Below are 26,282 nucleotides of genomic sequence, written 5' to 3'. Positions count from 1 at the left end.
TCTTGGCCAGTCTGGAACGACGAGAATCGCCTGAACCCTTGCTCGACGAATGATCCCCAGGACCTTTGGAATGAGAGGAAGTGTAAGGGAACACATACACCGACTGGAAGACCCACGGAGACACCAGGGCGTCCACTGCAGGGCTTGTGGGTCCCTTGACCTGGAACAATACCTCGGGAGCTTCTTGTTGAGCCGAGACGCCATCATGTCTATCAACGGAATTCCCCAGCGTCTTGTCACTTCTGCAAATACCTCTTGGTGCAGAGCCCACTCTCCCGGATGGAGGTCGTGTCTGCTGAGGAAATCCGCTTCCCAGTTGTCCACCTTGCCGGTTTATATGGGCCACCGCTGTGATGTTGTCTGACTGTACCAGGACCGGTCGATCGTGAAGAAGACTTCTTGCTTGGAGCAGGCCGTTGTAAATGGCTCTTAACTCGAGAATATTTATGTGGAGACAGGCTTCCTGGAGCAACCATTTTCCCTGGAAATTTCTTCCTTGGGTGACTGCGCCCCAGCCCCAGAGACTTGCATCTGTCGTCAGAAGTACCCAATCCTGGATACCGAATCGGCGTCCCCCCAGGAGATGATGAGCTTGTAGCCACCACAGGAGAGAAATTCTGGCTCTGGGAGATAGACTTATCTTCCGGTGAATGTGTAGATGAGATCCGGACCATTTGCTCAGCAAGTCCCACTGAAACACGCGGGCGTGAAATCTGCCAAATGGAATGGCTTTGTACGCCGCAACCATCTTCCCCAGAACCCGAATACAATAATGGATCGACACGCTCGTCGGCTTCAGAAGTTCTCTGACCATCGTCTGCAGTTCCCGAGCCTTTTCTTCTGGAAGGAATACCTTCTGTAACTCAGTGTCCAGAATCATGCCCAGAAAAGGAAGCAGAGTGGTCGGAATCAACTGGGATTTCGGCAAATTGAGCACCCAACCGTGCTGTCGCAGAACCGATAGTGACAACTCTACACTTCTCAGCAACCGTTCCTTGGACCTCGCCTTTATCAGGAGATCGTCCAAGTACGGGATAATTGAAACCCCTAGTTTGCGAAGAAGAACCATCATTTCTGCCATGACCTTGGTGAAAATCCTCGGAGCCGTGGAAAGCCCAAACGGCAACGTCTGAAATTGGTAATGAGAATCCTGTATCGCAAACCTGAGGAAAGCCTGATGTGGAGGATATATCGGCACATGTAAGTAGGCATCCTTTATGTCGACTGACGCCATAAAATCCCCCCCCTCCAGGCTGGCAATCACCGCTCGAAGGGATTCCATCTTGAACTTGAAGACTTTCAAGTATGGATTGAGGGATTTTAGATTTAGAATTGGTCTGACCGAACCGTCCGGTTTCGGTACCACAAAGAGGCTCGAGTAGAACCCCTCCCCCCGCTGGGACGGAGGGACGGGAACAATGACCTTCTGTAGACACAATTTTTGAATCGCCGCCCGGACCACCTCCCTGTCCGGAAGAACCACTGGTAATGCCGAAATGAAGAACCGGTAAGGGGGCATCTCCTGAAACTCCAGTTTGTATCCTTGAGACACGATTTCTAACACCCAAGGATCCAGGTCTGATTGAATCCAGACCTGGCTGAATACCTGAAGACGGCCCCCCACCGGTCCGGACCCCCCCAGGGAAGCCCCAGCGTCATGCGGTGGACTTGGTAGCAGCCGGGGAGGACTTCTGGCCCTGTGCGCCTGAGGCTGCAGGAAGTTTTCTTCCCTGTCCTCTACCCTTTGAGGCGAGGAAAGATGAACCTTTCCTACGCCTGTATTTGTTGTGACGAAAGGACTGCATTTGTTGATGTGGTGCCTTTTTCTGTTGTGTGGGAACATAAGGAAGAAAAGAGGACTTACCCGCAGTCGCGGTCGAGACTAGGTCCGCCAGGCCGTCCCCAAACAAGACAGTACCTTTAAAGGGTAGAGCTTCCATAGACCTCTTGGAGTCGGCATCAGCATTCCATTGATGGATCCACAAGTCCCTCCTGGCAGATATCGACATGGCATTGGTCCTTGATCCCAACAGACAGACGTCCCTTGCCGCGTCCTTTAGGTAATCCGCAGCGGCCTTAATATAACCGAGAGTTAGAAGGACATTATCTTTATCAAGAGTATCCATGTCACTAGCTAAATTCTCAGCCCATTTAGCAATAGCACTACTCACCCATACCGACGCCACTGCAGGTCTGAGCAATGCACCCGTATTAGCGAAAATGGACTTCAGACACGTCTCCAACTTGCGATCCGCCGGATCCTTGAGAGCTGCCGTGTCAGGAGACGGAAGCGCCACCTTCTTAGACAAACGGGATAGAGCTTTATCAACAGTTGGAGGCGTCTCCCATTTTTCCCTGTCATCAGAGGGGAAAGGATACGCCATATAAATCCTCTTGGGAATCTGCCATTTCTTATCCGGCGACTCCCAAGCCTTTTCACAAAGAGTATTCATTTCATGAGAGGGGGGAAACTTCACCTCAGGTTTCTTTCCCTTGAACAAGCAAATCCTTGTTTCCTGTACCGCAGGTTCATCAGAAATTTGCAAAACATCCTTTATAGCCACAATCATGTACTGAATACTCTTAACTAATCGTGGATGTAACGCAGCCTCAGTGAAATCGACCTCGGAATCAGAGTCCGTGTCGGTATCCGTATCCCCCACCTGAGTAAAAGGCCTCTTATGGGACCCGGATGGGGTCTGTACCTGAGATAAAGCCTCCTCCATGGACTTTTTCCACACCTGCGTCTGTGACTCAGACTTATCTAACCTCTTAGATAAAGAAGCTACATTGGAATTTATTGTATTAAGGAGTGCTAGTAAATCAGGAGTCGGCTGCGTCGACAGTGCAACATCTAGCCCCGCATCCCCACCTCCCATAACCTCCTCTGGTGAATAACATTCAGGCTCCGACATGTCGACACGTAGTACCGACACACAACCCACACAGAACCGTCCCAGCAAGGTGACAGGCCCACAATGCAGCCCAGAAGAGGAGACAGAGGGAGTATGCCAGCTCACACCCCAGCGCCTGTATATTGGTACACGAATATATGTACCCAGGGATGCCTTATTATCAAAAAGACTGGTACCCCACTGCGGCTCCCCTCTCGAGATGCCCCCTTTACTTGAAATCAGCGTGGAGGTCCCGGCAGCGTCTCTCCCTCCGTCTGGTGCAGGGAGAAAATGAAGCGTGTGAGCCGCGGACCGAAGCTCCGCCCCCTTCCCGGCGGCTTCGCCAAATTCAAACTCATGTAAAATGCCGGCGGGGGTCTGTAAAAGGTGCCTCGGCACCCACAATCATATGCCGCCCTTATAAAACTTCAGTAACATGCCTCCCAGGGACCCCCCCCCCCCCCCAGCGCCCTGCACCCAGTGACAACCGTTGGTGATGTGTGTGTGGGAGCATGGAGCACAGCGTTACCGCTGTGCTTTACCTTCCGTCACTGAAGTCTTCTGCTGTCCTGAAGTCTTCTGATCTTCTCATACTCACCCGACTTCTGCCTTCTGTGAAGGGGTGACGGCGTGGCTCCGGGAACAAGCAGCTAGGCGCACCAAGTGATCGAACCCTCTGGAGCTAATGGTGTCCAGTAGCCGAGAAGCAGAGCCTTCAGGACCTGCTTCTCTCCCCTCACTCCCACGCTGCAGGGAGCCTGTAGCCAGCAGGGCTCCCTGAAAATAAAAAACCTAACAAAAGTCTTTTTCTAGAAAAACTCAGTAGAGCTCCCCTAGTGTGTATCCAGTCACTCCTGGGCACAAAGTCTAACTGAGGTCTGGAGGAGGGGCATAGAGGGAGGAGCCAGTTCACACCCAGTTTTAAGTCTTTTTAGTGTGCCTAAGCTCCTGCGGATCCCGTCTATACCCCATGGTCCTTTTGGAGTCCCCAGCATCCTCTAGGACGTAAGAGAAAATAAGAATTTACTCACCGGTAATTCTATTTCTCGTAGTCCGTAGTGGATGCTGGGGACTCCGTCAGGACCATGGGGAATAGCGGCTCCGCAGGAGACAGGGCACAAAATTTAAAAGTTTGACCACTAGGTGGTGTGTACTGGCTCCTCCCCCTATGACCCTCCTCCAAGCCTCAGTTAGGATACTGTGCCCGGACGAGCGTACAAAATAAGGAAGGATTTTGAATCCCGGGTAAGACTCATACCAGCCACACCAATCACACCGTACAACTTGTGATCTGAACCCAGTTAACAGTATGATAACGTAGGAGCCTCTGAAAAGATGGCTCACAACAATAAACAACCCGATTTTTTTGTAACAATAACTATGTACAAGTATTGCAGACAATCCGCACTTGGGATGGGCGCCCAGCATCCACTACGGACTACGAGAAATAGAATTACCGGTGAGTAAATTCTTATTTTCTCTGACGTCCTAGTGGATGCTGGGGACTCCGTCAGGACCATGGGGATTATACCAAAGCTCCCAAACGGGCGGGAGAGTGCGGATGACTCTGCAGCACCGAATGAGAGAACTCCAGGTCCTCCTTAGCCAGGGTATCAAATTTGTAGAATTTTACAAACGTGTTCTCCCCTGACCACGTAGCTGCTCGGCAGAGTTGTAATGCCGAGACCCCTCGGGCAGCCGCCCAAGATGAGCCCACCTTCCTTGTGGAGTGGGCATTGACAGATTTAGGCTGTGACAGGCCTGCCACAGAATGTGCCAGTTGAATTGTGCTACAAATCCAACGAGCAATCGTCTGCTTAGAAGCAGGAGCACCCAGCTTGTTGGGTGCATACAGTATAAACAGCGAGTCAGATTTTCTGACTCCAGCCGTCCTTGAAATATATATTTTCAATGCTCTGACAACGTCCAGCAACTTGGAATCCTCCAAATCGCTAGTAGCCGCAGGCACCACAATAGGCTGGTTCAGGTGAAACGCTGATACCACCTTAGGCAGAAAATGAGGACGCGTCCTCAATTCTGCCCTGTCCGAATGGAAAATCAGATATGGGCTTTTATACGATAAAGCCGCCAATTCCGACACTCTCCTGGCTGAAGCCAGGGCCAGTAGCATGGTTACTTTCCATGTAAGATATTTCAAATCTACCGATTTGAGTGGCTCAAACCAATGGGATTTGTTTGAACCTTAATGGACCCTAATTTGAGGCCCATAGATAATCCTGTTTGCAGGAAATGTAGGAATCGACCCAGTTGAAATTCCTCTGTCGGGGCCTTCCTGGCCTCACACCATGCAACATATTTTCTCCAAATGCGGTGATAATGTTGTGCAGTCACCTCCTTCCTGGCTTTGACCAGGGTAGGGATGACCTCTTCCGGAATGCCTTTTTCCCTTAGGATCCGGCGTTCAACCGCCATGCCGTCAAACGCAGCCGCGGTAAGTCTTGGAATAGACACGGTCCCTGCTGAAGCAGATCCCTTCTTAGAGGTAGAGGCCACGGATCGTCCGTGAGCATCTCCTGAAGTTCCGGGTACCAAGTCCTTCTTGGCCAGTCCGGAGCCACTAGTATCGTTCTTACTCCCCTTTGCCGTATAATTCTCAGTACCTTGGGTATGAGAGGCAGAGGAGGGAACACATACACTGACTGGTACACCCATGGTGTTACCAGAGCGTCCACAGCTATTGCCTGAGGGTCTCTTGACCTGGCGCAATACCTGTCCAGTTTTTTGTTGAGGCGGGACGCCATCATGTCCACCATTGGTCTTTCCCAATGGACTACAATCATGTGGAAGACTTCTGGATGAAGTCCCCACTCTCCCGGGTGAAGATCGTGTCTGCTGAGGAAGTCTGCTTCCCAGTTGTCCACTCCCGGGATGAACACTGCTGACAGTGCTAACACATGATTTTCCGCCCAGCGAAGAATCCTTGCAGCTTCTGCCATTGCCCTCCTGCTTCTTGTGCCGCCCTGTCTGTTTACGTGGGCGACTGCCGTGATGTTGTCCGACTGGATCAACACCGGCTGACCCTGAAGCAGAGGTTTTGCCAGGCTTAGAGCATTGTAGATTGCTCTTAGTTCCAGTATATTTATGTGAAGAGACGTTTCCAGGCTTGACCACACGCCCTGGAAGTTTCTTCCTTGTGTGACCGCTCCCCAGCCTCTCAGGCTGGCATCCGTGGTCACTAGGACCCAGTTCTGTATGCCGAATCTGCGGCCCTCTAACAGATGAGCACTCTGCAACCACCATAGCAGAGAGACCCTTGTCCTTGTCGACAATTTTATCCGCTGATGCATCTGCAGATGCGATCCGGACCATTTGTCTAGCAGATCCCACTGAAAAATTCGTGCATGGAATCTGCCGAATGGAATCGTAAGAAGCCACCATTTTTCCCAGGACTCTTGTGCATTGATGCACAGACACTGTCCCTGGTTTTAGGAGGTTCCTGACGAGTTCGGATAACTCCCTGGCTTTCTCCTCCGGAAGAAATACCTTTTTCTGAACAGTGTCCAGAATCATCCCTAGGAACAGCAGACGTGTCGTCGGGATCAGTTGGGATTTTGGAAAATTCAGAATCCACCCGTGCTGTTGGAGCACTACTTGAGTTAGTGCTACTCCGACCTCCAGCTGTTCTCTGGATCTTGCCCTTATCAGGAGATCGTCCAAGTAAGGGATAATTAATACGCCTTCTCTTCGAAGAAGGATCATCATTTCGGCCATTACCTTGGTAAAGACCCTGGGTGCCGTGGACAATCCAAACGGCAGCGTCTGAAACTGATAATGACAGTTTTGTACCACGAACCTGAGGTACCCTTGGTGTGAAGGGCAAATTGGGACATGAAGGTAAGCATCCTTGATGTCCAAGGACACCATAAAATCCCCTTCTTCCAGATTCGCTATCACTGCTCTGAGTGACTCCATCTTGAACTTGAATTTTTGTATGTACAGGTTCAGAGATTTCAGATCTAGAATAGGTCTTACCGAGCCGTCCGGCTTCGGTACCACAAATAGCGTGGAGTAATACCCCTTTCCCTGTTGTAGAAGGGGTACCTTGATTATCACCTGCTGAGAATACAGCTTGTGAATGGCTTCCAATACCGTCGCCCTGTCTGAGGGAGACGTTGGCAAAGCAGATTTTAGGAACCGGCGAGGGGGAGACTTCTCGAATTCCAACCTGTAACCCTGAGATACTACCTGCAGGATCCAGGGGTCCACCTGCGAGTGAGCCCACTGTGCGCTGAAATTCTTGAGGCGACCCCCCACCGCCCCTGAGTCCGCTTGTAAGGTCCCAGCGTCATGCTGAGGCCTTTGCAGAAGCCGGGGAGGACTTCTGCTCCTGGGAAGGGGCTGCTTGCTGCAGTCTCTTACCCTTTCCTTTGCCTCGGGGCAAATATGAATGTCCTTTTGCTCGCTTGTTCTTATAGGAACGAAAGGACTGCGGCTGAAAAGACTGCGTCTTTTTCTGCTGAGAGGGGACTTGAGGTAAAAAGGTGGACTTCCCGGCTGTTGCTGTGGCTACCAAATCCGATAGACCGACCCCAAATAATTCCTCCCCTTTATACGGCAATACTTCCATATGCCGTTTGGAATCCGCATCGCCTGACCACTGTCGTGTCCATAGACTTCTTCTGGCAGATATGGACATCGCACTTACTCTTGATGCCAGAGTGCAGATATCCCTCTGTGCATCTCGCATATAAAGGAATGCATCCTTTAATTGCTCTATAGTCAATAAAATACTGTCCCTATCCAGGGTATCAATATTTTCAGTCAGGGAATCCGACCAAGCCACCCCAGCACTGCACATCCAGGCTGAGGCGATTGCTGGTCGCAGTATAACACCAGTATGTGTGTATATACTTTTTAGAGTATTTTCCAGCCTCCTATCAGCTGGATCCTTGAGGGCGGCCGTATCAGGAGACGGTAACGCCACTTGTTTGGATAAACGTGTGAGCGCCTTGTCCACCCTAGGGGGTGTTTCCCAGCGCGCCCTAACCTCTGGCGGGAAAGGGTATAACGCCAATAACTTCTTTGAAATTAGCAGTTTTTTATCAGGGGTAACCCACGCTTCATCACACACGTCATTCAATTCCTCTGATTCAGGAAAAACTACAGGTAGTTTTTTCAGACCCCACATAATACCCCTTTTTGTGGTACTTGCAGTATCAGAGATATGCAAAGTCTCCTTCATTGCCGTGATCATATAACGTGTGGCCCTACTGGAAAATACGTTCGTTTCTTCACCGTCGACACTAGATTCGGTGTCCGTGTCTGGGTCTGTGTCGACCGACTGAGGCAAAGGGCGTTTTACAGCCCCTGACGGTGTTTGAGACGCCTGTACAGGTACTAACTGGTTTGCCGGTCGTCTCATGTCGTCAACCGACTTTTGCAGCGTGCTGACATTATCACGTAATTCCATAAACAAAGCCATCCATTCCGGTGTCGACTCCCTAGGGGGTGACATCACCATTACCGGCAATTGCTCCGCCTCCACACCAACATCGTCCTCATACATGTCGACACACACGTACCGACACACAGCAGACACACAGGGAATGCTCTGATAGAAGACAGGACCCCACTAGCCCTTTGGGGAGACAGAGGGAGAGTTTGCCAGCACACACCAAAGCGCTATAATTATATAGGAACAACCTTATATAAGTGTTGTTTCTTATAGCTGCTTAAATATATATAATATCGCCAAAAAATGCCCCCCCCTCTCTGTTTTTTACCCTGTTTCTGTAGTGCAGTGCAGGGGAGAGCCTGGGAGCCTTCCTAGCAGCGGAGCTGTGTAGGAAAATGGCGCTGTGTGCTGAGGAGATAGGCCCCGCCCCCTATTCCGGCGGGCTCTTCTCCCGGTTTTTCTGAGACCTGGCAGGGGTGAAATACATCCATATAGCCTCATGGACTATATGTGATGTATTCTTTTTAGCCAGAAAGGTATTAACATTGCTGCCCAGGGCGCCCCCCCCAGCGCCCTGCACCCTCAGTGACCGCCGGTGTGAAGTGTGCCTGAGCGCAATGGCGCACAGCTGCAGTGCTGTGCGCTACCTCATGAAGACTGAAAAGCCTTCAGCCGCCGGTTTCTGGACCTCTTCTTACTTCGGCATCTGCAAGGGGGTCGGCGGCGCGGCTCCGGTGACCCATCCAGGCTGTACCTGTGATCGTCCCTCTGGAGCTAGTGTCCAGTAGCCTAAGAAGCAAATCCATCCTGCACGCAGGTGAGTTCACTTCTTCTCCCCTAGGTCCCTCGTTGCAGTGAGCCTGTTGCCAGCAGGACTCACTGAAAATAATAAAACTATCAAAACTTTTACTCTAAGCAGCTCTTTATGAGAGCCACCTAGATTGCACCCTGCTCGGACGGGCACAAAAACCTAACTGAGGCTTGGAGGAGGGTCATAGGGGGAGGAGCCAGTACACACCACCTAGTGGTCAAACTTTTAAATTTTGTGCCCTGTCTCCTGCGGAGCCGCTATTCCCCATGGTCCTGACGGAGTCCCCAGCATCCACTAGGACGTCAGAGAAACAATAATTAAATAATATTTCTCTAACGTCCTAGTGGATGCTGGGGACTCCGTCAGGACCATGGGGAATAGCGGGCTCCGCAGGAGACAGGGCACATCTAAAAAAGCTTTTAGGTCACATGGTGCGTACTGGCTCCTCCCCCTATGACCCTCCTCCAAGCCTCAGTTAGGTTTTTGTGCCCGTCCGAGAGGGTGCAATCTAGGTGGCTCTCTTAAAGAGCTAGTTAGAAAAGTTTTTTTTTAGGTTTCTAATCAGTGTCTCCTGCTGGCGACAGGAGCACTGCAACGAGGGACTTAGGGGAGAGACTTGCAACTCACCTGCCTGCAGGAGGATTGAAGTCTTAGGCTACTGGACACTGAGCTCCAGAGGGAGTCGGAACACAGGTCAGCCTGGGGTTCGTCCCGGAGCCGCGCCGCCGATCCCCCTTACAGACGCTGAAGAACGGCAGAACGGAGGTCCGGAAACAGGCGGCAGAAGACTTCAGTCTTCATAGAGGTAGCGCACAGCACTGCAGCTGTGCGCCATTGTTGCTACACGGCTCACGGATCTCGGTCACGGAGGTTGCAGGGCGCTGCTGGGGGCGCCCTGGGCAGCAATATAGAGTACCTTAGAGGCAAATAAATACATCACATATAGCCATTAAGGCTATATGTATGTATTTAACCCAGGCCAGTTTATTAGAAAAACCGGGAGAAAAGCCCGCCGGAAAGGGGCGGAGCTTATTCTCCTCAGCACTCGGCGCCATTTTCCTGCACGGCTCCGCTGGTGAGGAAGGCTCCCACGACTCTCCCCTGCACTGCACTACAGAAACAGGGTAACAAAGAGAGGGGGGGCATAAATTGGCGATATAACTATATATTGAGAGCGTATATATAAAAACAACACCTTCTAGGGTTGTTATATACTGTATAGCGCTTTTGGTGTGTGCTGGCAAACTCTCCCTCTGTCTCCCCAAAGGGCTAGGAGGGTCCTGTCTTCAATAGAGCATTCACTGTGTGGCTGCTGTGTGTGTCGGTACGTGTGTGTCGACATGTATGAGGACGAAGTTGGTGTGGAGGCAGAGCAATTGCCGATGATGGTAATGTCACCCCCTAGGGAGTCGACACCGGAATGGATGGCTTTGGTTATGGAATTACGTGATAATGTCAGCACATTACAAAAGTCAGTTGACGAAATGAGACGCCCGGCAAACCAGTTAGTACCGGTTCAGGCATCTCAGACACCGTCAGGGGCTGTAAAACGTCCCTTACCTCAGTCAGTCGACACGGGTACCGACACAGATGAATCTAGTGTCGACGGTGAGGAAGTAAACGTATTTTCCAATAGGGCCACACGTTATATGATCACGGCAATGAAGGAGGCTTTGCAGCTCTCTGATACTACTGGTACCTCAAAAAGGGGTATTATGTGGGGGGTGAAAAAACTACCTGTATTTTTCCCAGAATCAGAGGAATTGAATGATGTGTGTGATGAAGCGTGGGTTACCACCGATAGAAAAATGCTAATTTCAAAGAAGTTGTTGGCATTATACCCTTTCCCACCAGAGGTTAGGGCGCGCTGGGAATCACCCCCTAAGGTGGATAAGGCGCTCACACGTTTATCAAAGCAAGTGGCGTTGCCGTCTCCTGATACGGCCGCCCTCAAGGATCCAGCAGATAGGAGGCTGAAAACTACACTGAAGAGTATATACACACATACGGGTGTTATACTGCGACCGGCAATAGCCTCAGCCTGGATGTGCAGTGCTGGGGTAGTGTGGTTGGATTCTCTGACTGAAAATATTGAGACCCTGGATAGGGACAGTATTTTATTGACTCTAGAGCAATTAAAGGATGCTTTTCTTTATATGCGAGATGCTCAGAGGGATGTTTGTACTCTAGCATCAAGAGTAAGCGCGATGTCCATATCTGCTAGAAGAAGTTTATGGACGCGACAGTGGTCAGGTGATGCGGATTCCAAGAGGCATATGGAAGTATTGCCATATAAAGGAGAGGAATTGTTTGGGGTCGGTCTTTCGGACCAGGTGACCACGGCAACTGCCGGCAAATCCACCTTTTTACCTCAGACCCCTTCACAACAGAAAAAGACACCGTCTTTTCAGCCGCAGTCCTTTCGCTCCTATAAAAAGCGACCAAAAGGACAGTCTTATCTGCCGAGAGGCAGAGGAAAGGGTAAGAAAGGGCAGCACGCAGCCCCTGCCCAGGAACAGAAGCCCGCCCCGGCTTCTACAAAGCCATCAGCATGACGCTGGGGCTTTACAAGCGGACCCAGGAACGGTGGGGGGTCGACTCAAGATTTTCAGCAATCAATGGGCTCACTCACAAGTGGACCCGTGGGTCCTGCAGATAATATCTCAGGGTTACATGCTGGAGTTCGAAAGGTTTCCCCCTCGCCGGTTCCTAAAGTCTGCTTTACCAACGTCTCCCTCAGAAAGGACGTCGGTTTTGGAAGCCATTCACAAGCTGTATTCTCAGCAGGTGATAGTCAAGGTACCCCTCCTACAACAGGGAAAGGGGTATTATTCCACACTATTTGTGGTACCGAAGCCGGACGGTTCGGTAAGACCTATTCTAAATCTGAAATCCTTGAACCTGTACATACAGAAATTCAAGTTCAAAATGGAGTCACTCAGAGCAGTGATAGCGAATCTGGAAGACGGGGACTTCATGGTGTCCCTGGACATAAAGGATGCTTATCTGCATGTCCCAATTTACCCCTCACACCAAGGGTATCTCAGGTTCGTGATACAAGACTGTCATTATCAGTTTCAAACGATGCCGTTTGGTTTGTCTACGGCCCCTCGGGTCTTTACCAAGGTAATGACCGAAATGATGGTTCTTCTACGAAGAAAAGGCGTATTAATTATCCCTTACTTGGACGATCTCCTGATAAGGGCAAAGTCCAGAGAACAGCTGGAAGTCGGTGTAGCACTAACCCAGGTAGTGCTCCAGCAACACGGGTGGATTCTGAATCTTCCAAAATCTCAATTGACCCCGACAACTCGTCTGCTGTTCCTGGGAATGATTCTGGACACGGTTCAGAAAAAGGTGTTTCTCCCGGAGGAAAAAGCAAGGGAGTTATCCGAACTTGTCAGGAACCTCCTAAAACCAGGAACGGTGTCAGTACATCAATGCACAAGAGTCCTGGGAAAGATGGTGGCTTCGTACGAAGCGATTCCATTCGGCAGATTCCATGCACGGACATTTCAGTGGGATCTGCTGGACAAATGGTCCGGATCGCATCTGCACATGCATCAGCGGATAGCACTGTCACCAAGAACAAGGTTGTCTCTCCTGTGGTGGCTGCAGACTGCCCATCTGTTAGTGGGCCGCAGATTCGGCATACAGGACTGGGTCCTGGTGACTACGGATGCCAGCCTACGAGGTTGGGGAGCAGTCACAAAGGGAAGAAATTTCCAGGGCGTGTGGTCAAGCCTGGAGACGTCTCTTCACATAAATATACTGGAGCTAAGAGCGATCTACAATGCTCTAAGTCTGGCAAAACCGCTGCTTCAGGGTCAGCCGGTGTTGATCCAGTCCGACAACATCACGGCAGTCGCCCACGTAAACCGACAAGGCGGCACGAGAAGCAGGAGTGCAATGGCAGAAGCGGCAAGGATTCTGCGCTGGGCGGAGAATCATGTCATAGCACTGTCAGCAGTGTTCATCCCGGGAGTGGACAACTGGGAAGCAGATTTCCTCAGCAGACACGACCTTCACCCGGGAGAGTGGGGACTTCATCCAGAAGTTTTCCACATGATTGTGAACCGTTGGGAAAAACCAAAGGTAGACATGATGGCGTCTCGCCTCAACAAAAAATTGGACAGGTATTGCGCCAGGTCAAGAGACCCTCAGGCAATAGCTGTGGACGCTCTGGTAACACCGTGGGTGTACCAATCAGTGTATGTGTTCCCTCCTCTGCCTCTCATACCAAAGGTGCTGAGAATTATACGGAAAAGAGGAGTAAGAACGATACTGGTGGCTCCGGACTGGCCAAGGAGAACTTGGTATCCGGAACTTCAAGAGATGCTCACGGAGGATCCGTGGCCTCTACCTCTGAGAAGGGATCTGCTTCAGCAGGGACCTTGTATGTTCCAAGACTTACCGCGTCTGCGTTTGACGGCATGGCGGTTGAACGCCGGATTCTAAAAGAAAAGGGTATTCCAGAGGAAGTTATTCCTACCTTGATTAAGGCTAGGAAGGAAGTGACTGTACAACATTATCACCGCATTTGGCGAAAATATGTTGCGTGGTGTGAGGCCAAGAAGGCTCCAACGGAAGAATTTCAATTGGGTCGATTCTTACATTTCCTGCAAGCAGGATTGTCTATGGGCCTAAAATTGGGGTCTATTAAAGTTCAAATTTCGGCCTTATCAATTTTCTTCCAGAAGGAATTGGCGTCAGTGCCTGAAGTACAAACTTTTGTCAAAGGTGTACTACATATACAACCCCCAATAGTGCCTCCAGTGGCACCGTGGGATTTGAACGTGGTTCTAAATTTTCTCAAATCTCATTGGTTTGAGCCGTTAAAATCGGTAGAATTAAAATACCTTACATGGAAGGTAACCATGCTGTTGGCCCTGGCTTCTGCCAGGAGAGTTTCAGAGTTGGCAGCTTTGTCATACAAGAGCCCATATCTGATATTCCATTCGGACAGGGCAGAATTGAGGACGCGTCCTCAATTTCTCCCTAAGGTGGTTTCGGCATTTCACTTAAACCAGCCTATTGTGGTGCCTGCGGCTACTAGCGACTTGGAGGACTCCAAGTTACTGGACGTTGTCAGAGCATTAAAAATATATATTTCAAGGACAGCTGGAGTCAGAAAAACTGACTCGTTGTTTACATTGTATGCACCCAACAAGATGGGTGCTCCTGCGTCTAAACAGACGATTGCACGTTGGATCTGTAGCACAATCCAACTTGCACATTCTGTGGCAGGCGTGCCACAGCCTAAATCTGTAAAGGCCCACTCCACAAGGAAGGTGGGCTCATCTTGGGCGGCTGCCCGAGGAGTCTCGGCATTACAACTTTGCCGAGCAGCTACGTGGTCAGGGGAAAACACGTTTGTAAAATTTTACAAATTTGATACTCTGGCTACAGAGGACCTGGAGTTTTCTCATTCGGTGCTGCAGAGTCATCCGCACTCTCCCGCCCGTTTGGGAGCTTTGGTATAATCCCCATGGTCCTGACGGAGTCCCCAGCATCCACTAGGACGTTAGAGAAAATAAGAATTTACTTACCGATAATTCTATTTCTCATAGTCCGTAGTGGATGCTGGGCGCCCATCCCAAGTGCGGATTGTCTGCAATACTTGTACATAGTTATTGTTACAAAAATCGGGTTATTATTGTTGTGAGCCATCTTTTTAGAGGCTACTTCGTTTTGTTATCATACTGTTAACTGGGTTCAGATCACAAGTTGTATGGTGTGATTGGTGTGGCTGGTATGAGTCTTACCCGGGATTCAAGATCCTTCCTTATTGTGTACGCTCGTCCGGGCACAGTACCTAACTGAGGCTTGGAGGAGGGTCATAGGGGGAGGAGCCAGTACGCACCATGTGACCTAAAAGCTTTTTTAGATGTGCCCTGTCTCCTGCGGAGCCCGCTATTCCCCATGGTCCTGACGGAGTCCCCAGCATCCACTACGGACTATGAGAAATAGAATTATCGGTAAGTAAATTCTTATTATAAGAACTACCGAGGAGAAGCAGGAAGGGACACCTGGGGATTTGCTCAGAATGCTTGCTTAAAAGTGCAGATTTAATCCTTTTCAGAGCCTCTGTATACTGAGGGAACTGAGACACTAGCTTTCTATTCCAAAGCATAACCAGACAGGGAGTAGAGCTGGAAAGTCCGGTTTTAGCTGTGCAATCTCTATCAAAACCTCTGCTGAAAGATGTAGACAACGGAGCCCAAGCCTGTACTAAGTGATGGACTGCATCCACGGTGGCTCTATGCAGACCAGTGCGAATGTCCCTGAGGAGAAAGTATGTCAGTACAGGTTCAAAAGCTAAGTAACACAGGAGCACCCACCTCCCGTGGTGCCTTACTCTTGGAAGACATTTTAAAGTAATCCAAGAGCATCTCCCACAGAAAAGTAGCTATGAATGGTTAAGTGCCACAAATAGAGAAATAAGTGGGGCTAGAGAGAGTGAAACTCTGGTCACACTGTTGCTAAGCAATTGCTCTGTGACTAAAGACACAGAACGGCCTCATCACCTTTTACTTTAGAGGCAGGTTCCTTACTGATGGGAGTTATTTGCATTAATCATACAATAGCAAACTGGAGTTCACTATAATGTGACCATTAAGAGCAGCAATTAGGCATCCGGAGGATGGGACTCCCACTCTGGTCTGATCCGCAGCTGGTAGCAGATGAAATGAACCAATGCGCTTAGTTCCAACTCTGGACAAATGAGGACCTCCCTTCAATAAGGAAGAATCTCTAAACTTTCTCAGAGTTCATGTCAGCGCGCTAGGAATGCAGCCACGGCAGAGGTCAGCACCTAAGAGGTTAAGACACTTGTGTCAATGGCATGCCCACCATTTTAGGTAGGAGTACGCCTCTTAAATGTGCCCCACTAGATACAATAACTCCCCCCTGTGAGTAACAGAACTGAAGTCGTCCTCTAGTGCAGCTACCTAGCAGCCCCTAGTGCAGGGAGCCGCACTTACCTGTCCTGGTCTGTGTCCTGTCTCAGGGGTCCGGGAGATTTGTGCTTGTCGCTCCTGGAGTCCGCAGCGGAAGTCACCGACCCAGTCGCTGGTGATGCCACCACCGTAAACTGGGATCACTGGAGCGGCAGTAAGGCCTATAGGATGCCTTTCACTGGCCGCTCTATTGAAAAGCAAAATAAAATGAAATAAACACATTAAAAGTACCGTGGGACCATTTAACCCCCCCTCCCCTCCCCCACAAACAGTGCCTGCCCCTGCCAACACCAAACCGGTGACTGGGGTGTATTGGAGAGAGAGTAGTGAGCTGCTAGGGAAAAAATAAGTAACTTTTTGGTGTCCAGACGGGTGTGGTATGGAAGGTAGATAGTAACTAGGTCGACAGTGTCTAGGTCGACCACTATTGGTCGACAGTAACTAGGTCGATAGGGTCTAGGTCGACAGGTCAAAAGGTTGACATGAGTTTTTTATATTTTTTTGGTGTCGCTTTCTTCGTAGAGTGACCAGGAACCCCAATTAGTGCACCGCGTCCCCTTGCATGGCTCGCTTCGCTCGGCACAGATTACAGTTCCAATCGTAGTCCACGTGGATCGCTAGGTATGAAAAGGTTCAAAAAAAGAAAAAATTTGTGACAAACTCATGTCGACCTTTTGACCTGTCGACCTAGAACATGTCGACCTAGAAACCCTGTCGACCTAGAAACCCTGTCGACCTAGTTACTGTCGACCAATAGTGGTCGAACTAGATAGTGTCGACCTAGAGACCAGATCCCGTCCAGACTCTCCTTTCAAGGCTATACCCAGAGTTCATCTCTGTGGCTCCTAGTGGAGGAAGAAGAAATAAAAGTGCTGAGTATTGAGGCTATATGTATGAGGATACATCTGTATAAACTTTATACATTTTTGCTACAGGGCAATCAAAAAGAGTAGCAACATTGCTTGACTGACCTCCATCAGCAAAGAAGTCAGACTCAGCCAGGAGCTTAAAATCCCGATTCCACACACGAAGTTCACTCCCACCAGACAGCCACACATCCAGGCTCTGAAGTCCCATTAGAGTCTGTTTTAAATAGTATTGTACAAATAAAATAAAGGATACATTCAATATTTTAGTAGTGTATAGTTAATTGGAATTACCATGTGCATTATCAAGCATGGGACAGGAACCACCTTCCCTACAAGCCTTGGTAGCTAAGTGTAAACTCCAGATTTATTGTACAGGATGTGTACTGTACCTGCGCTATGCACACTGGGACAGATGTTTCTCATTTGATTTGTTAGGACCTATGAAACTTGGTACCAGTCATGGTAAATTAATTTTTAACATACTTTACTTCCAGATTTTCCCCAGATGGGGAATATATATGTTATTCCAGTATTTGATCCTTTCAATTTATTTGAAATAAAAGGTATGATATATATAATCTTTTATACTATAGTTATTACACAATAAACTCATCATTTCAATGAAAGATGATTCACATACTGTACACAGTCTTACAATATTAAAAGTATATTTTTATCAAAGTGAGATTTGTGCAAATGAGGTTATATTTTTGCACTGTGTTGTGTGTTCTTTGTGTTACTGTAGTTACTACTGGGGATTGCAGCCTCTTAACAGCTGCTGAGGTCAAGCGGCTTTTACCCTGAACCTACTTCATGGGTCTTTTTTATGGTTTGTATTTTGTGGATGCCGCTTATTGCTGGCCTGCCTTCATATCTGGCACTATAGCTCCACGGTACCATGCCTCTGTTGCTGGTGGCATTATACCGACATTCATTCTGTATTCTGCTTACAGATTTGTGTGTCCACCATGCAGCATTTGACATTTATATATATGTACTGTAGTTCCGAACCATCACACCATTCTGTAATCACCTTTACTGTAGAATGGAAGTCTGAGGCCTTCTGCAACTGCTGGCCACTTTCACAATCCCAGCCCTGATTTTAGAAGTTAAGAAGTCTTTATGTGGATTCTTAGGTCTGGTGGAATAATTATTCATCAGTTTTTCACATAATACAAAGAGTATAAAACTGCTTCAAATCCGACTGTTTTCTGACTTTCTGTTTTTCTTTTATAGTTATATCTTTATTTTTATCTTGTTTATACAATGTATGCCTTTGGAAACACGCTATAGATTGTTTATTGTATATTATTTTCCATTGTGAATGCTGGTCAAAATGTTTGACTCATACAGATATGACTTGCTACTTTACTCATGGTGTTTTTGTTTCAATATAGGAATGTAAATTAAAAAAAAATAAAAAATCAATATTGGAATGCATTTAAAATTGTATTGTAGGCAAGTTGACTGCGGTAAAAAAATACACAAAAAAACAAAACAAAGGGGAGAATCAAACTATTTATTAAGTCAGCGGTTCCAACCTTTTTTCTCTCTCCTACCCTTTGATAAGTTTTTGATTTTTGAGTACCCCCTTGTCTCATAATTCCCCCCACCCATCTGTCCTCGCCAGAAGAGTTTGTTTTTGTTAGGCAGTAATGTTCTTTGGTTAACTAAGTAATCAAACAACTCTTTAGTGGCATTTTTAGGCTTTTAGTTTTGATTTTACAAATTTTTTTTGCAGCCTAACTCTAAAACAAAAACAGCATTACAAGTACAAGTTGCGCATATTAATTGCTTTTTTAATACATTTTTGGGGGCGGCCCAGAGCGCACAGTTTAAAAAGAATTCTTACGCACTGCAGCCTCATGTTTTCATGCCCCAGATCCTCGGCCCCCTCTGACCCTTGGGGCCTGGTACAGGTGTCCCATTTGACACCCCGTTGCCGGGTCCGGTTAAAATATACACAGTACTGCACTTACAGCAGAGGAGTAAACTGGCTGTGTACTGTATGCAGGGTTGATATGTCCCCTCACGTCCCTGGCACCCTCAGAGCGTCCCCGGCATCCTCAGAGCACGAGAGCCGGGGGCTCCTACATCCAGCCACGGTGGTGTGTCCCGGGGTCCGGTGTCATCCAAGCAGGACCACGACAGCCGCCATTACCGGTTTTGAGTTAGAGTACCCCTGTGAAGTCTGGCGCGTACCCCGGGGGTACGCGTACCACCGGCTGGAAACCGCTGTATTAAGTGATAGCAAGCCAAAAAGATTCATACAATTATTATAATAAACAAGGGAGTTAAGTAATTACTAGATATTAGCAGTGGCGTAGAGAGAACTTTGAGAGCCCCATAGCAACTTTTTGGAGGGGCCCCTGTCCCAATTGCGTCGAGAGACACCTCTCTGCAGCAGTTCATTTTAGGCTACATAGTAGAGACCTAGTCTATTTTGGGAATCATAGTAGTGCCATTGTCATATTAGGTCACATTGTAGGGCTGCCAGTACACATTATGAAACACTGTACCCACAATTCACATTACAACAGTGTCCCCAGTTCATATTATGCACACTATAGTGCCTCCACTTCATATTGTGCCACATTACAGTGCCCCAGTTCATATTCTATAACATAATAATGCCTTCCAGTTCATTTTATACCACATTACAATGAGCAGCTCCAGAGGCGTTACTAGATATAGAGAGGCCCCAAGGAAAATGTTTGTATGGGCCCCTATGTATCACACAATGGGGTAAATGTATAGAACACATGTAACTGTAACTTGGGAAGGTGGGCCCCTCTCAGCTCTGGGCCCCATAGCAGCTGCCCTGTCTGCACCTATGTATGATAGGCAATTGTGTATGAAGACATAACTTAAGGATACAATGACTGTCTTATCAGAAGATGCAGTCAGGATAAGGTCAACTCTTTCGCCATCTGGTTCATTTCCTGGGAATACAACAATAGCGGTGATCTTCTGAGTGTGCCCGAGGAGCTCAAAAAGCACTTCTCCAGTCTGGGAGGGATACATAAGATAAGTTGGAGCTACAGCATTGTCATAAATTCTGAAATACAATTATAAATTGACAAAAACAAAAAGAAAAAACCTGACAACTGCACTATTAAAAATAATGCGTTCAAAACACAAGAAAAACAATATTTACTAAGGATCCCAATGAAGTTATCGGTCACAGAAATGTTGCTTCTTAGTTTGTATACCAAAAAAAGAAAAAATCCAAAGCGCTAATAGAACCTGGCAGGATAATTAATTGTATTATCAAACCTATAGCCGCTGTTTAAATAAATCGCTGTGTGGTTTATAATCAAGGTTGGAAAAATAACATTGAAAAAAAAAACCAAAAAAAACCAAAACGTTTGTGGATTTTTTTTTTGTCTGAACAGTTTTTTTTTGTTGAAACAATTTTTTTTTGCATGAACGTTTTAATGAAAAATAATTGAATCCTACTTATTATATTAATGCTGTGAAAGAATGCTCTGTATTAGAAACCTTGATCAACCATGTTTAATGCTTTCTAACAATAACAATCTAAAGTTATTAGGCTTTGATATGATTTATTTACAGCTTTCAAAAAACTACTTATCATTCCTATTACAGTCTGAATATGCCCCAACACCTGCTTTCTCTTTGTTGTTTGACTATATATCTGCATTTTTGTAGATAGATTAAACATATTAAAAACATACAAAGTCCACACAGATATAGATGAAATTGAAAATAAGAATAACAAGTTAATGTTAAGCATTAGGGGGATATCCAATTAGCCCCGGTAATTTACCGGGGCTAATTGTCCCGCCAGGGGCTACCCTATTACCCCCGATAAGCCAGCACAAGCAGTGGCTTATCGGGTTACCTGACACTGCACCGGATGCCGGCTCCTGACAGCTCCCGTTGCAGCACGCCACCGCCGACTGCCTGTGAGACACACAGGCACGGCGCCGAACACAGACCCCCAGCAGCAGTCACCCGGCGGCTTCCCCCAGCCAGCGGCCACACAGGACCCGCGTCATCGGGACACCGCAGCCGCACACAGATCCCCAGCGGCAGCAGTCACCTGGCAGCTTCCCCCAGTCAGCGGCCACACAGCATCCCCTTCATCAGCAGGAGGACGGGGACGCTGCAGGTTTTACCGGTCATCGGGGATTCTTTTTCTACCGAAAAACACACAGGTTTCACTGAACCTGTGTGTTTTCGGGAGAAAGGGCATTTTTTTAACAGGCGATCAATCTGGATAGCCTGTAAAAAAAAATAATCGGTGAAACATTGGGAAAAATATACATTTTTCACACCCAATGTTTTACCAGGGCTAATAGAATATCCCACTTAGGGGTATATTCAATTAAAGTTGGATCCATTCCGACATGTATTTGTCGGAATGGATCCGACAACCCCTATTCAATCCCCATCTTAATTTGACTTTTTCAAGTCGAATTAAGATGGGACGCAGAGGAGGCGAAGGGGGGGCGAGCCGCGAGGGGACAGCCGGCGGGCATACAGGAGACATCAGTGCTACGATCAGCGCTACCGTAGCGCTGCAGCAGGATGTCACTCAGCCGCCGACCTCACGGCAGCTTCCACCCGGCTCCAACAGCGTGCTGGAGCCGGGTGGAAACTGCCGTGAGGTCGGGCGGGTGAGTGACATCCAGCTGCAGCGCTACTATAGCGATGATCTCCCTGTATGCCCGCCGGCTGTCCCTGCGGCTCCCCCCCCCTCGCCTCCTCCGGGTCCATCTCATTCTGACATCATTTTGATGTCGGATTGAGATAGTCGAAAAGAGGGCCAAAACCGGTTGGATTTGGCCCCGTTTTCGACATCAACACGTGGATTAGCAGCTATTCCGCCGACCCACGTGCTTTTCTCGACAAGTCGAATGCCTCGACTTGTCGAAAAGCTCTGAATAGGTCGAATCAGGATTCGACCTTAAAAAGTCGAAAACTGCCGTCTTTTCGACAGACGGCAGTTTTCGACTGCAATTGAATATATCCCAGTCTTACTTATTACTTATAATTAAATAAACCTGAATTAGTAACACAAAAAGGAAAGTGCAAAAGCGCTTTTCAGAGAAACACACACACACACACACACACACACACACACACACACACACACACACACACAAGGTTAGGCATTAGCACTGGACATGCCACTAGCATTAAACATTTTGAATAAAAACACTAGATTTTTGGATAATAGGTTTTTTTTTTTTAAGATGTCACGGTGTCCTGCCTGTAGTCATAGCATCATTTTCTTTTAAAAACAGTGGGTTTCTTTTTGTTCTTTAAACCATTTGGTTTAAAACAGCCATCCATGTTTATAATAGAAATGAGTATAGAGAAAATACTTAAATGTTTAAAAGGTAAGATGATAAAAAAAAAAAAAACACCTGGTGACTCTCTCACAGAAGGTACAGTATATTGTGAGACCAAAGGATTTCATCTCTCTCTTCAGGCTCCTGCTTTTCATTATATTACGGTTCCCCAGTGTATTATTAAAGGTGCATTTTTGTTTGGTCACAAAAGAGCAACTTTTTGCTTTAATATTATACATTTATTTACACATATATCAAATCACTGGACTATGGACCAATTGCATGCCATCATGTTTATTACAATGTTTCCATTGTTTACCGTGTACTGACTGTTACCAGGCATTTTTTTTGTGACATTGTTGTAACATTTGTTATTTCCTTATTTGTAATAAATGCTTTAGTTATCATCTTACCTTTATGTTCTGGTTACTGTTTCTATACAATTAGCCCTTTTCTATTATAAACCACACAAAGAAGATTTATTTAAACAGCGGCTACAGGTTTGATAATATATTTAATTCTGCTTCCGGCTTCTATTAGCGCCTTGATATTGTTTTCTTTCTTTGGTATACAAACTACAAAGCAACATTTTTCTACACACTTCACCCTTTACTCTGTATATCAGATATTGATTTTTCCTTGCAATATTTTTTCTTGCACTTCAATAAAAAATATATTTTTAGAAAAATAACAAATATATAAAACATAAAAGATGTGTGATCATTTACAAACGGTTCCAAAATGTCACCTTTTAATAATACACATTATGTGATTACAAGGGAGAATGATGAAGGATTCCATGAATTAGGCTAGCGGCACATGAGGTGCTTCCATCCTATGGAACCCATCAAGGGCTTGGGTTTGTTTTGCCGGCGGCCGGGATGATGGCAGTCAGAATACCAACCGCGGCATCCCGATGTTCGGCAGGGAATGGGAACGGTAAGTATACTCAACAACAAGGGGGGGGCCCTTGTTTACCCCTAACCGCCTCGGTGGTACTTAAACCTTACCCCCGTCCCTGCAGCCTAAACCTAACCCTTCGTGGGGGGTACCTAACCCACCGTCCCTGCAGCCTAACTCGAGCCACCCCAGGGCGCTGCCTAACTCTCCCCCCACAGTCTAAACCTAAACACCCGCCCCTGGTGTCTCCTCGCTCTGCAGCTACTGTTGGTATTTCAGCTCCAGGATGGTGAACCTATTTAGGATGCCGGATAGTGTTGGGATTCTGGTGTCGGTATTCTGACTGCAGGGATCCTGACTGGATACCCCATCAAGCTCCGGTCACACTAGGGCTGATGGACTGCACAGACTCATACAATTTCAAGTTGTGTTCCAAAACACTGCAGATTTCGAATCCATGTGAGTTATAAGCAAACAGGATAGCAGACAGATTCAAACTAGGTCAGGTCCTCCTGTCTGCTCAGACCAGCTGTGAGATATCGCCCTTTAAGAGAAGACATTACCATATATCACAGCCACAACTAAAACAGACTGTACTTCTAAAATTGTAAATTAATAATCCTTTTATAGACACCATACCTGAACATCCCAAACCAAGACTGAGCCATCGTCACAAGCGGATGCAAACCTGGTGCAAATGGAAGAGGGAAAAACAGCAATGAGGATTTGCAGAATGAATTTACGATGACTGTGTATGGAGGAACTTGTAAATGTCTTCTGGCAATTTATGTATAAATACTGGGGGCCTATTTATCAACACGTTTTAGGGGTTTAACACTTGTTGTGTATGTTAATTTCAGGTATCTATCATTAACGTTACAGCTGTTTTTCTATTTTCACGTTCCCATATAAAATAACTGGCTTGTGAATTTATGAAGGAGCGGTATTTTCTACTTACCTCTCGTTGTCTTGTTTGGAATTCTCCTGGGTGCTGGAGGTCTTATATTGTGCTCAGAAGCGGTACATCCCCGGCGGGCAAGCTCTAGGCATCTGGGTCCAGACCCAGAATGCATTTCAGCAGCTGCATAACCTGGCAACAGGCTGAAGACAGGCTGTAACTTGTCTGAAGTTGTATTAGGTCTGATATCCGGCGCATGAGCCGGATTTTGTGAAGAAAACTTGCCAGATAAATTTGTCAGAGCTGACAGGCAAAGAAAACCAATGCCGCTTGCTTCTATACACTACCGCTCGCTGGTGAGCAGGTCAGTGATGAATTCCAGTTAGGAAGAAAAATGCACAGAGCAATAAGGCTAAATATCATTCAAATAAGAACTTGTTGATAAATGGGCCCCTAGATATCTAAAATTATAGTCAGCCAGAATAGCTAAAACAAAGCAGCCACCACATGAAATGCAGAACGTAAACAATAGGTTTACTGAGGATTTTCAAGTCAGGATATTCATGTCAAAAGACATATAGGGCCTGGGGATTGGGGGGGGGGGGGGGGGGGGGGGATTGGAGGAAGTGCCCCAAAACATTGAAGTAAAGCCCTTTATTCTTCATCTTAAAACGAGTCCAGGAGTGCCGCCTCTGTTGATTTGCCTATTGGATGGGGTTTGCTGGCCCCTAGGAGGGCACCCTGGCAGGCAATCTGTTGTGGCTTACAAAAGGTGTGCCAGATTGTGGATTTTTGTATTATTTATATATATATATATATATATATATATATATATATATATATATATATATAAAGCAGCAATGTAGCCGGCACTCCCCTTGCTACCTTGATAATTGCTCCGGTGCCCTCCTTAGGATATGGAATCCATCAACAGCCAGAAGAATAGGCGGCACTCCAGAGACTTTATTTCCAATGCTTTTATTGAAGGTTCATCCTACAATTGTTTCGGGCCGTTGCCCGTCATCAGGGATGTACAACACAATGCAAAAACCAAATATATACCCTCACCGAGACCTCCCCCCACCTGTAAAAAGTTTTAACTTACCACACCTGTGCAGGCTGTCTCCGTTCCGTTCACCCCGCTGACCGCCGCCAACACACACTGTGCGGCTGCTTCCGTACAGCGGGTGACGTCATCGAGAGGCGTCCACAGGGAGGAAAGTATCGTGCACACTTAGTTACCTAGGCAACTGACACAACGTAGCCATAAAACACACTTTAAGTATGCCGCATAGCAAACAGTTTCTCTTTTATATTGATACTAATCCATGCGGGCAAATATATACAAATCGTGACAGAAGACAATACATTAAGAACAGAATAAAAATGAGAAAAGTTAAAATATGGGACACTATTAGAACATTTGTTTATAGCTCCCTTTAGTGTAAAGGGAGAAACATATCAATAGATCATATTGGTGTGCTCTTTGGAAAAAGAAAGAGATATCATGCTGCACAAATAGATAAACAGTGATACTAATATATGCAGAACATGCTATATAATATATCAACCGCATATAGACACAAAGTTACAAAAAGCTATGTAAGCCGTGTTGTTCGTTCAATCCCCTAGGGGCCAATGTGTCCAACTTGAAAATCCATCGACTCTCAAGTTGGAGTAGTTTTTTGCCTCTGTCACCCCCTCGTATGGATGCTGGGACCTGATCAATTAATTTGCTTCTAATGCTCGCTATACTATGTGAAAGCTGGACACAGTGGCGAGCCATCGGCTGATCACTGGTGCCCGATTTCAGTGCTGCTCGTATAGACGATCTGTGATTGGCCATTCTTTCTTTGAACTGACATTCTGTCTTGCCCACGTAATATAAGCCACATGGGCAAGACAGAACGTAAATAACAAAACGTGAAGTGCACGTAAGTGGAAAGTTAATGGTATATTTTTTGCCAGATCTGGAATGGCAAATAGAATCGCCAATCAACATAGAGCGACATGTGGTACATCCAATGCACCTAAAGCAACCAGGTTTTCGTGATCGAAAATGTGCCTGGGATTTTGGTTTCATTAAATCTGTTATATCTAATTTTACCAACATGTCTTTAAGATTTTTCCCCCTAGCATATGCAGGCATGATTCGGGTATTGTGTAAACCAGGTAGGTCTTTATCTGTACTAATAATAGGCCAGATCTTTTTAA

At 47.1% G+C, this 26,282-nt stretch overlaps 1 protein-coding gene across 2 annotated transcripts in view; it reads right to left on the bottom strand.

Moving 5' to 3' along the window:
- The window catches only part of WDR41 (WD repeat domain 41), a 103,503-nt gene that overhangs the window by 30,202 nt on the left and 47,019 nt on the right, over positions 1 to 26,282 (bottom strand). For both annotated transcript variants that reach the window (XM_063963654.1, XM_063963658.1), the window contains exons 3-6: positions 23,810 to 23,858; positions 19,827 to 19,958; positions 17,983 to 18,045; positions 17,052 to 17,163 (exon numbers count right to left, since the gene is read on the bottom strand). In XM_063963654.1, coding sequence (XP_063819724.1) covers positions 17,052 to 17,163; positions 17,983 to 18,045; positions 19,827 to 19,958; positions 23,810 to 23,858 — 356 coding nt within the window. The remainder of the gene's footprint in view (positions 1 to 17,051; positions 17,164 to 17,982; positions 18,046 to 19,826; positions 19,959 to 23,809; positions 23,859 to 26,282) is intronic.

Source organism: Pseudophryne corroboree, chromosome 1, assembly GCF_028390025.1.
Source record: "Pseudophryne corroboree isolate aPseCor3 chromosome 1, aPseCor3.hap2, whole genome shotgun sequence".
Lineage (NCBI taxonomy): Eukaryota > Metazoa > Chordata > Amphibia > Anura > Myobatrachidae > Pseudophryne > Pseudophryne corroboree.
This window is presented reverse-complemented; position numbering and strand designations above follow the sequence as displayed.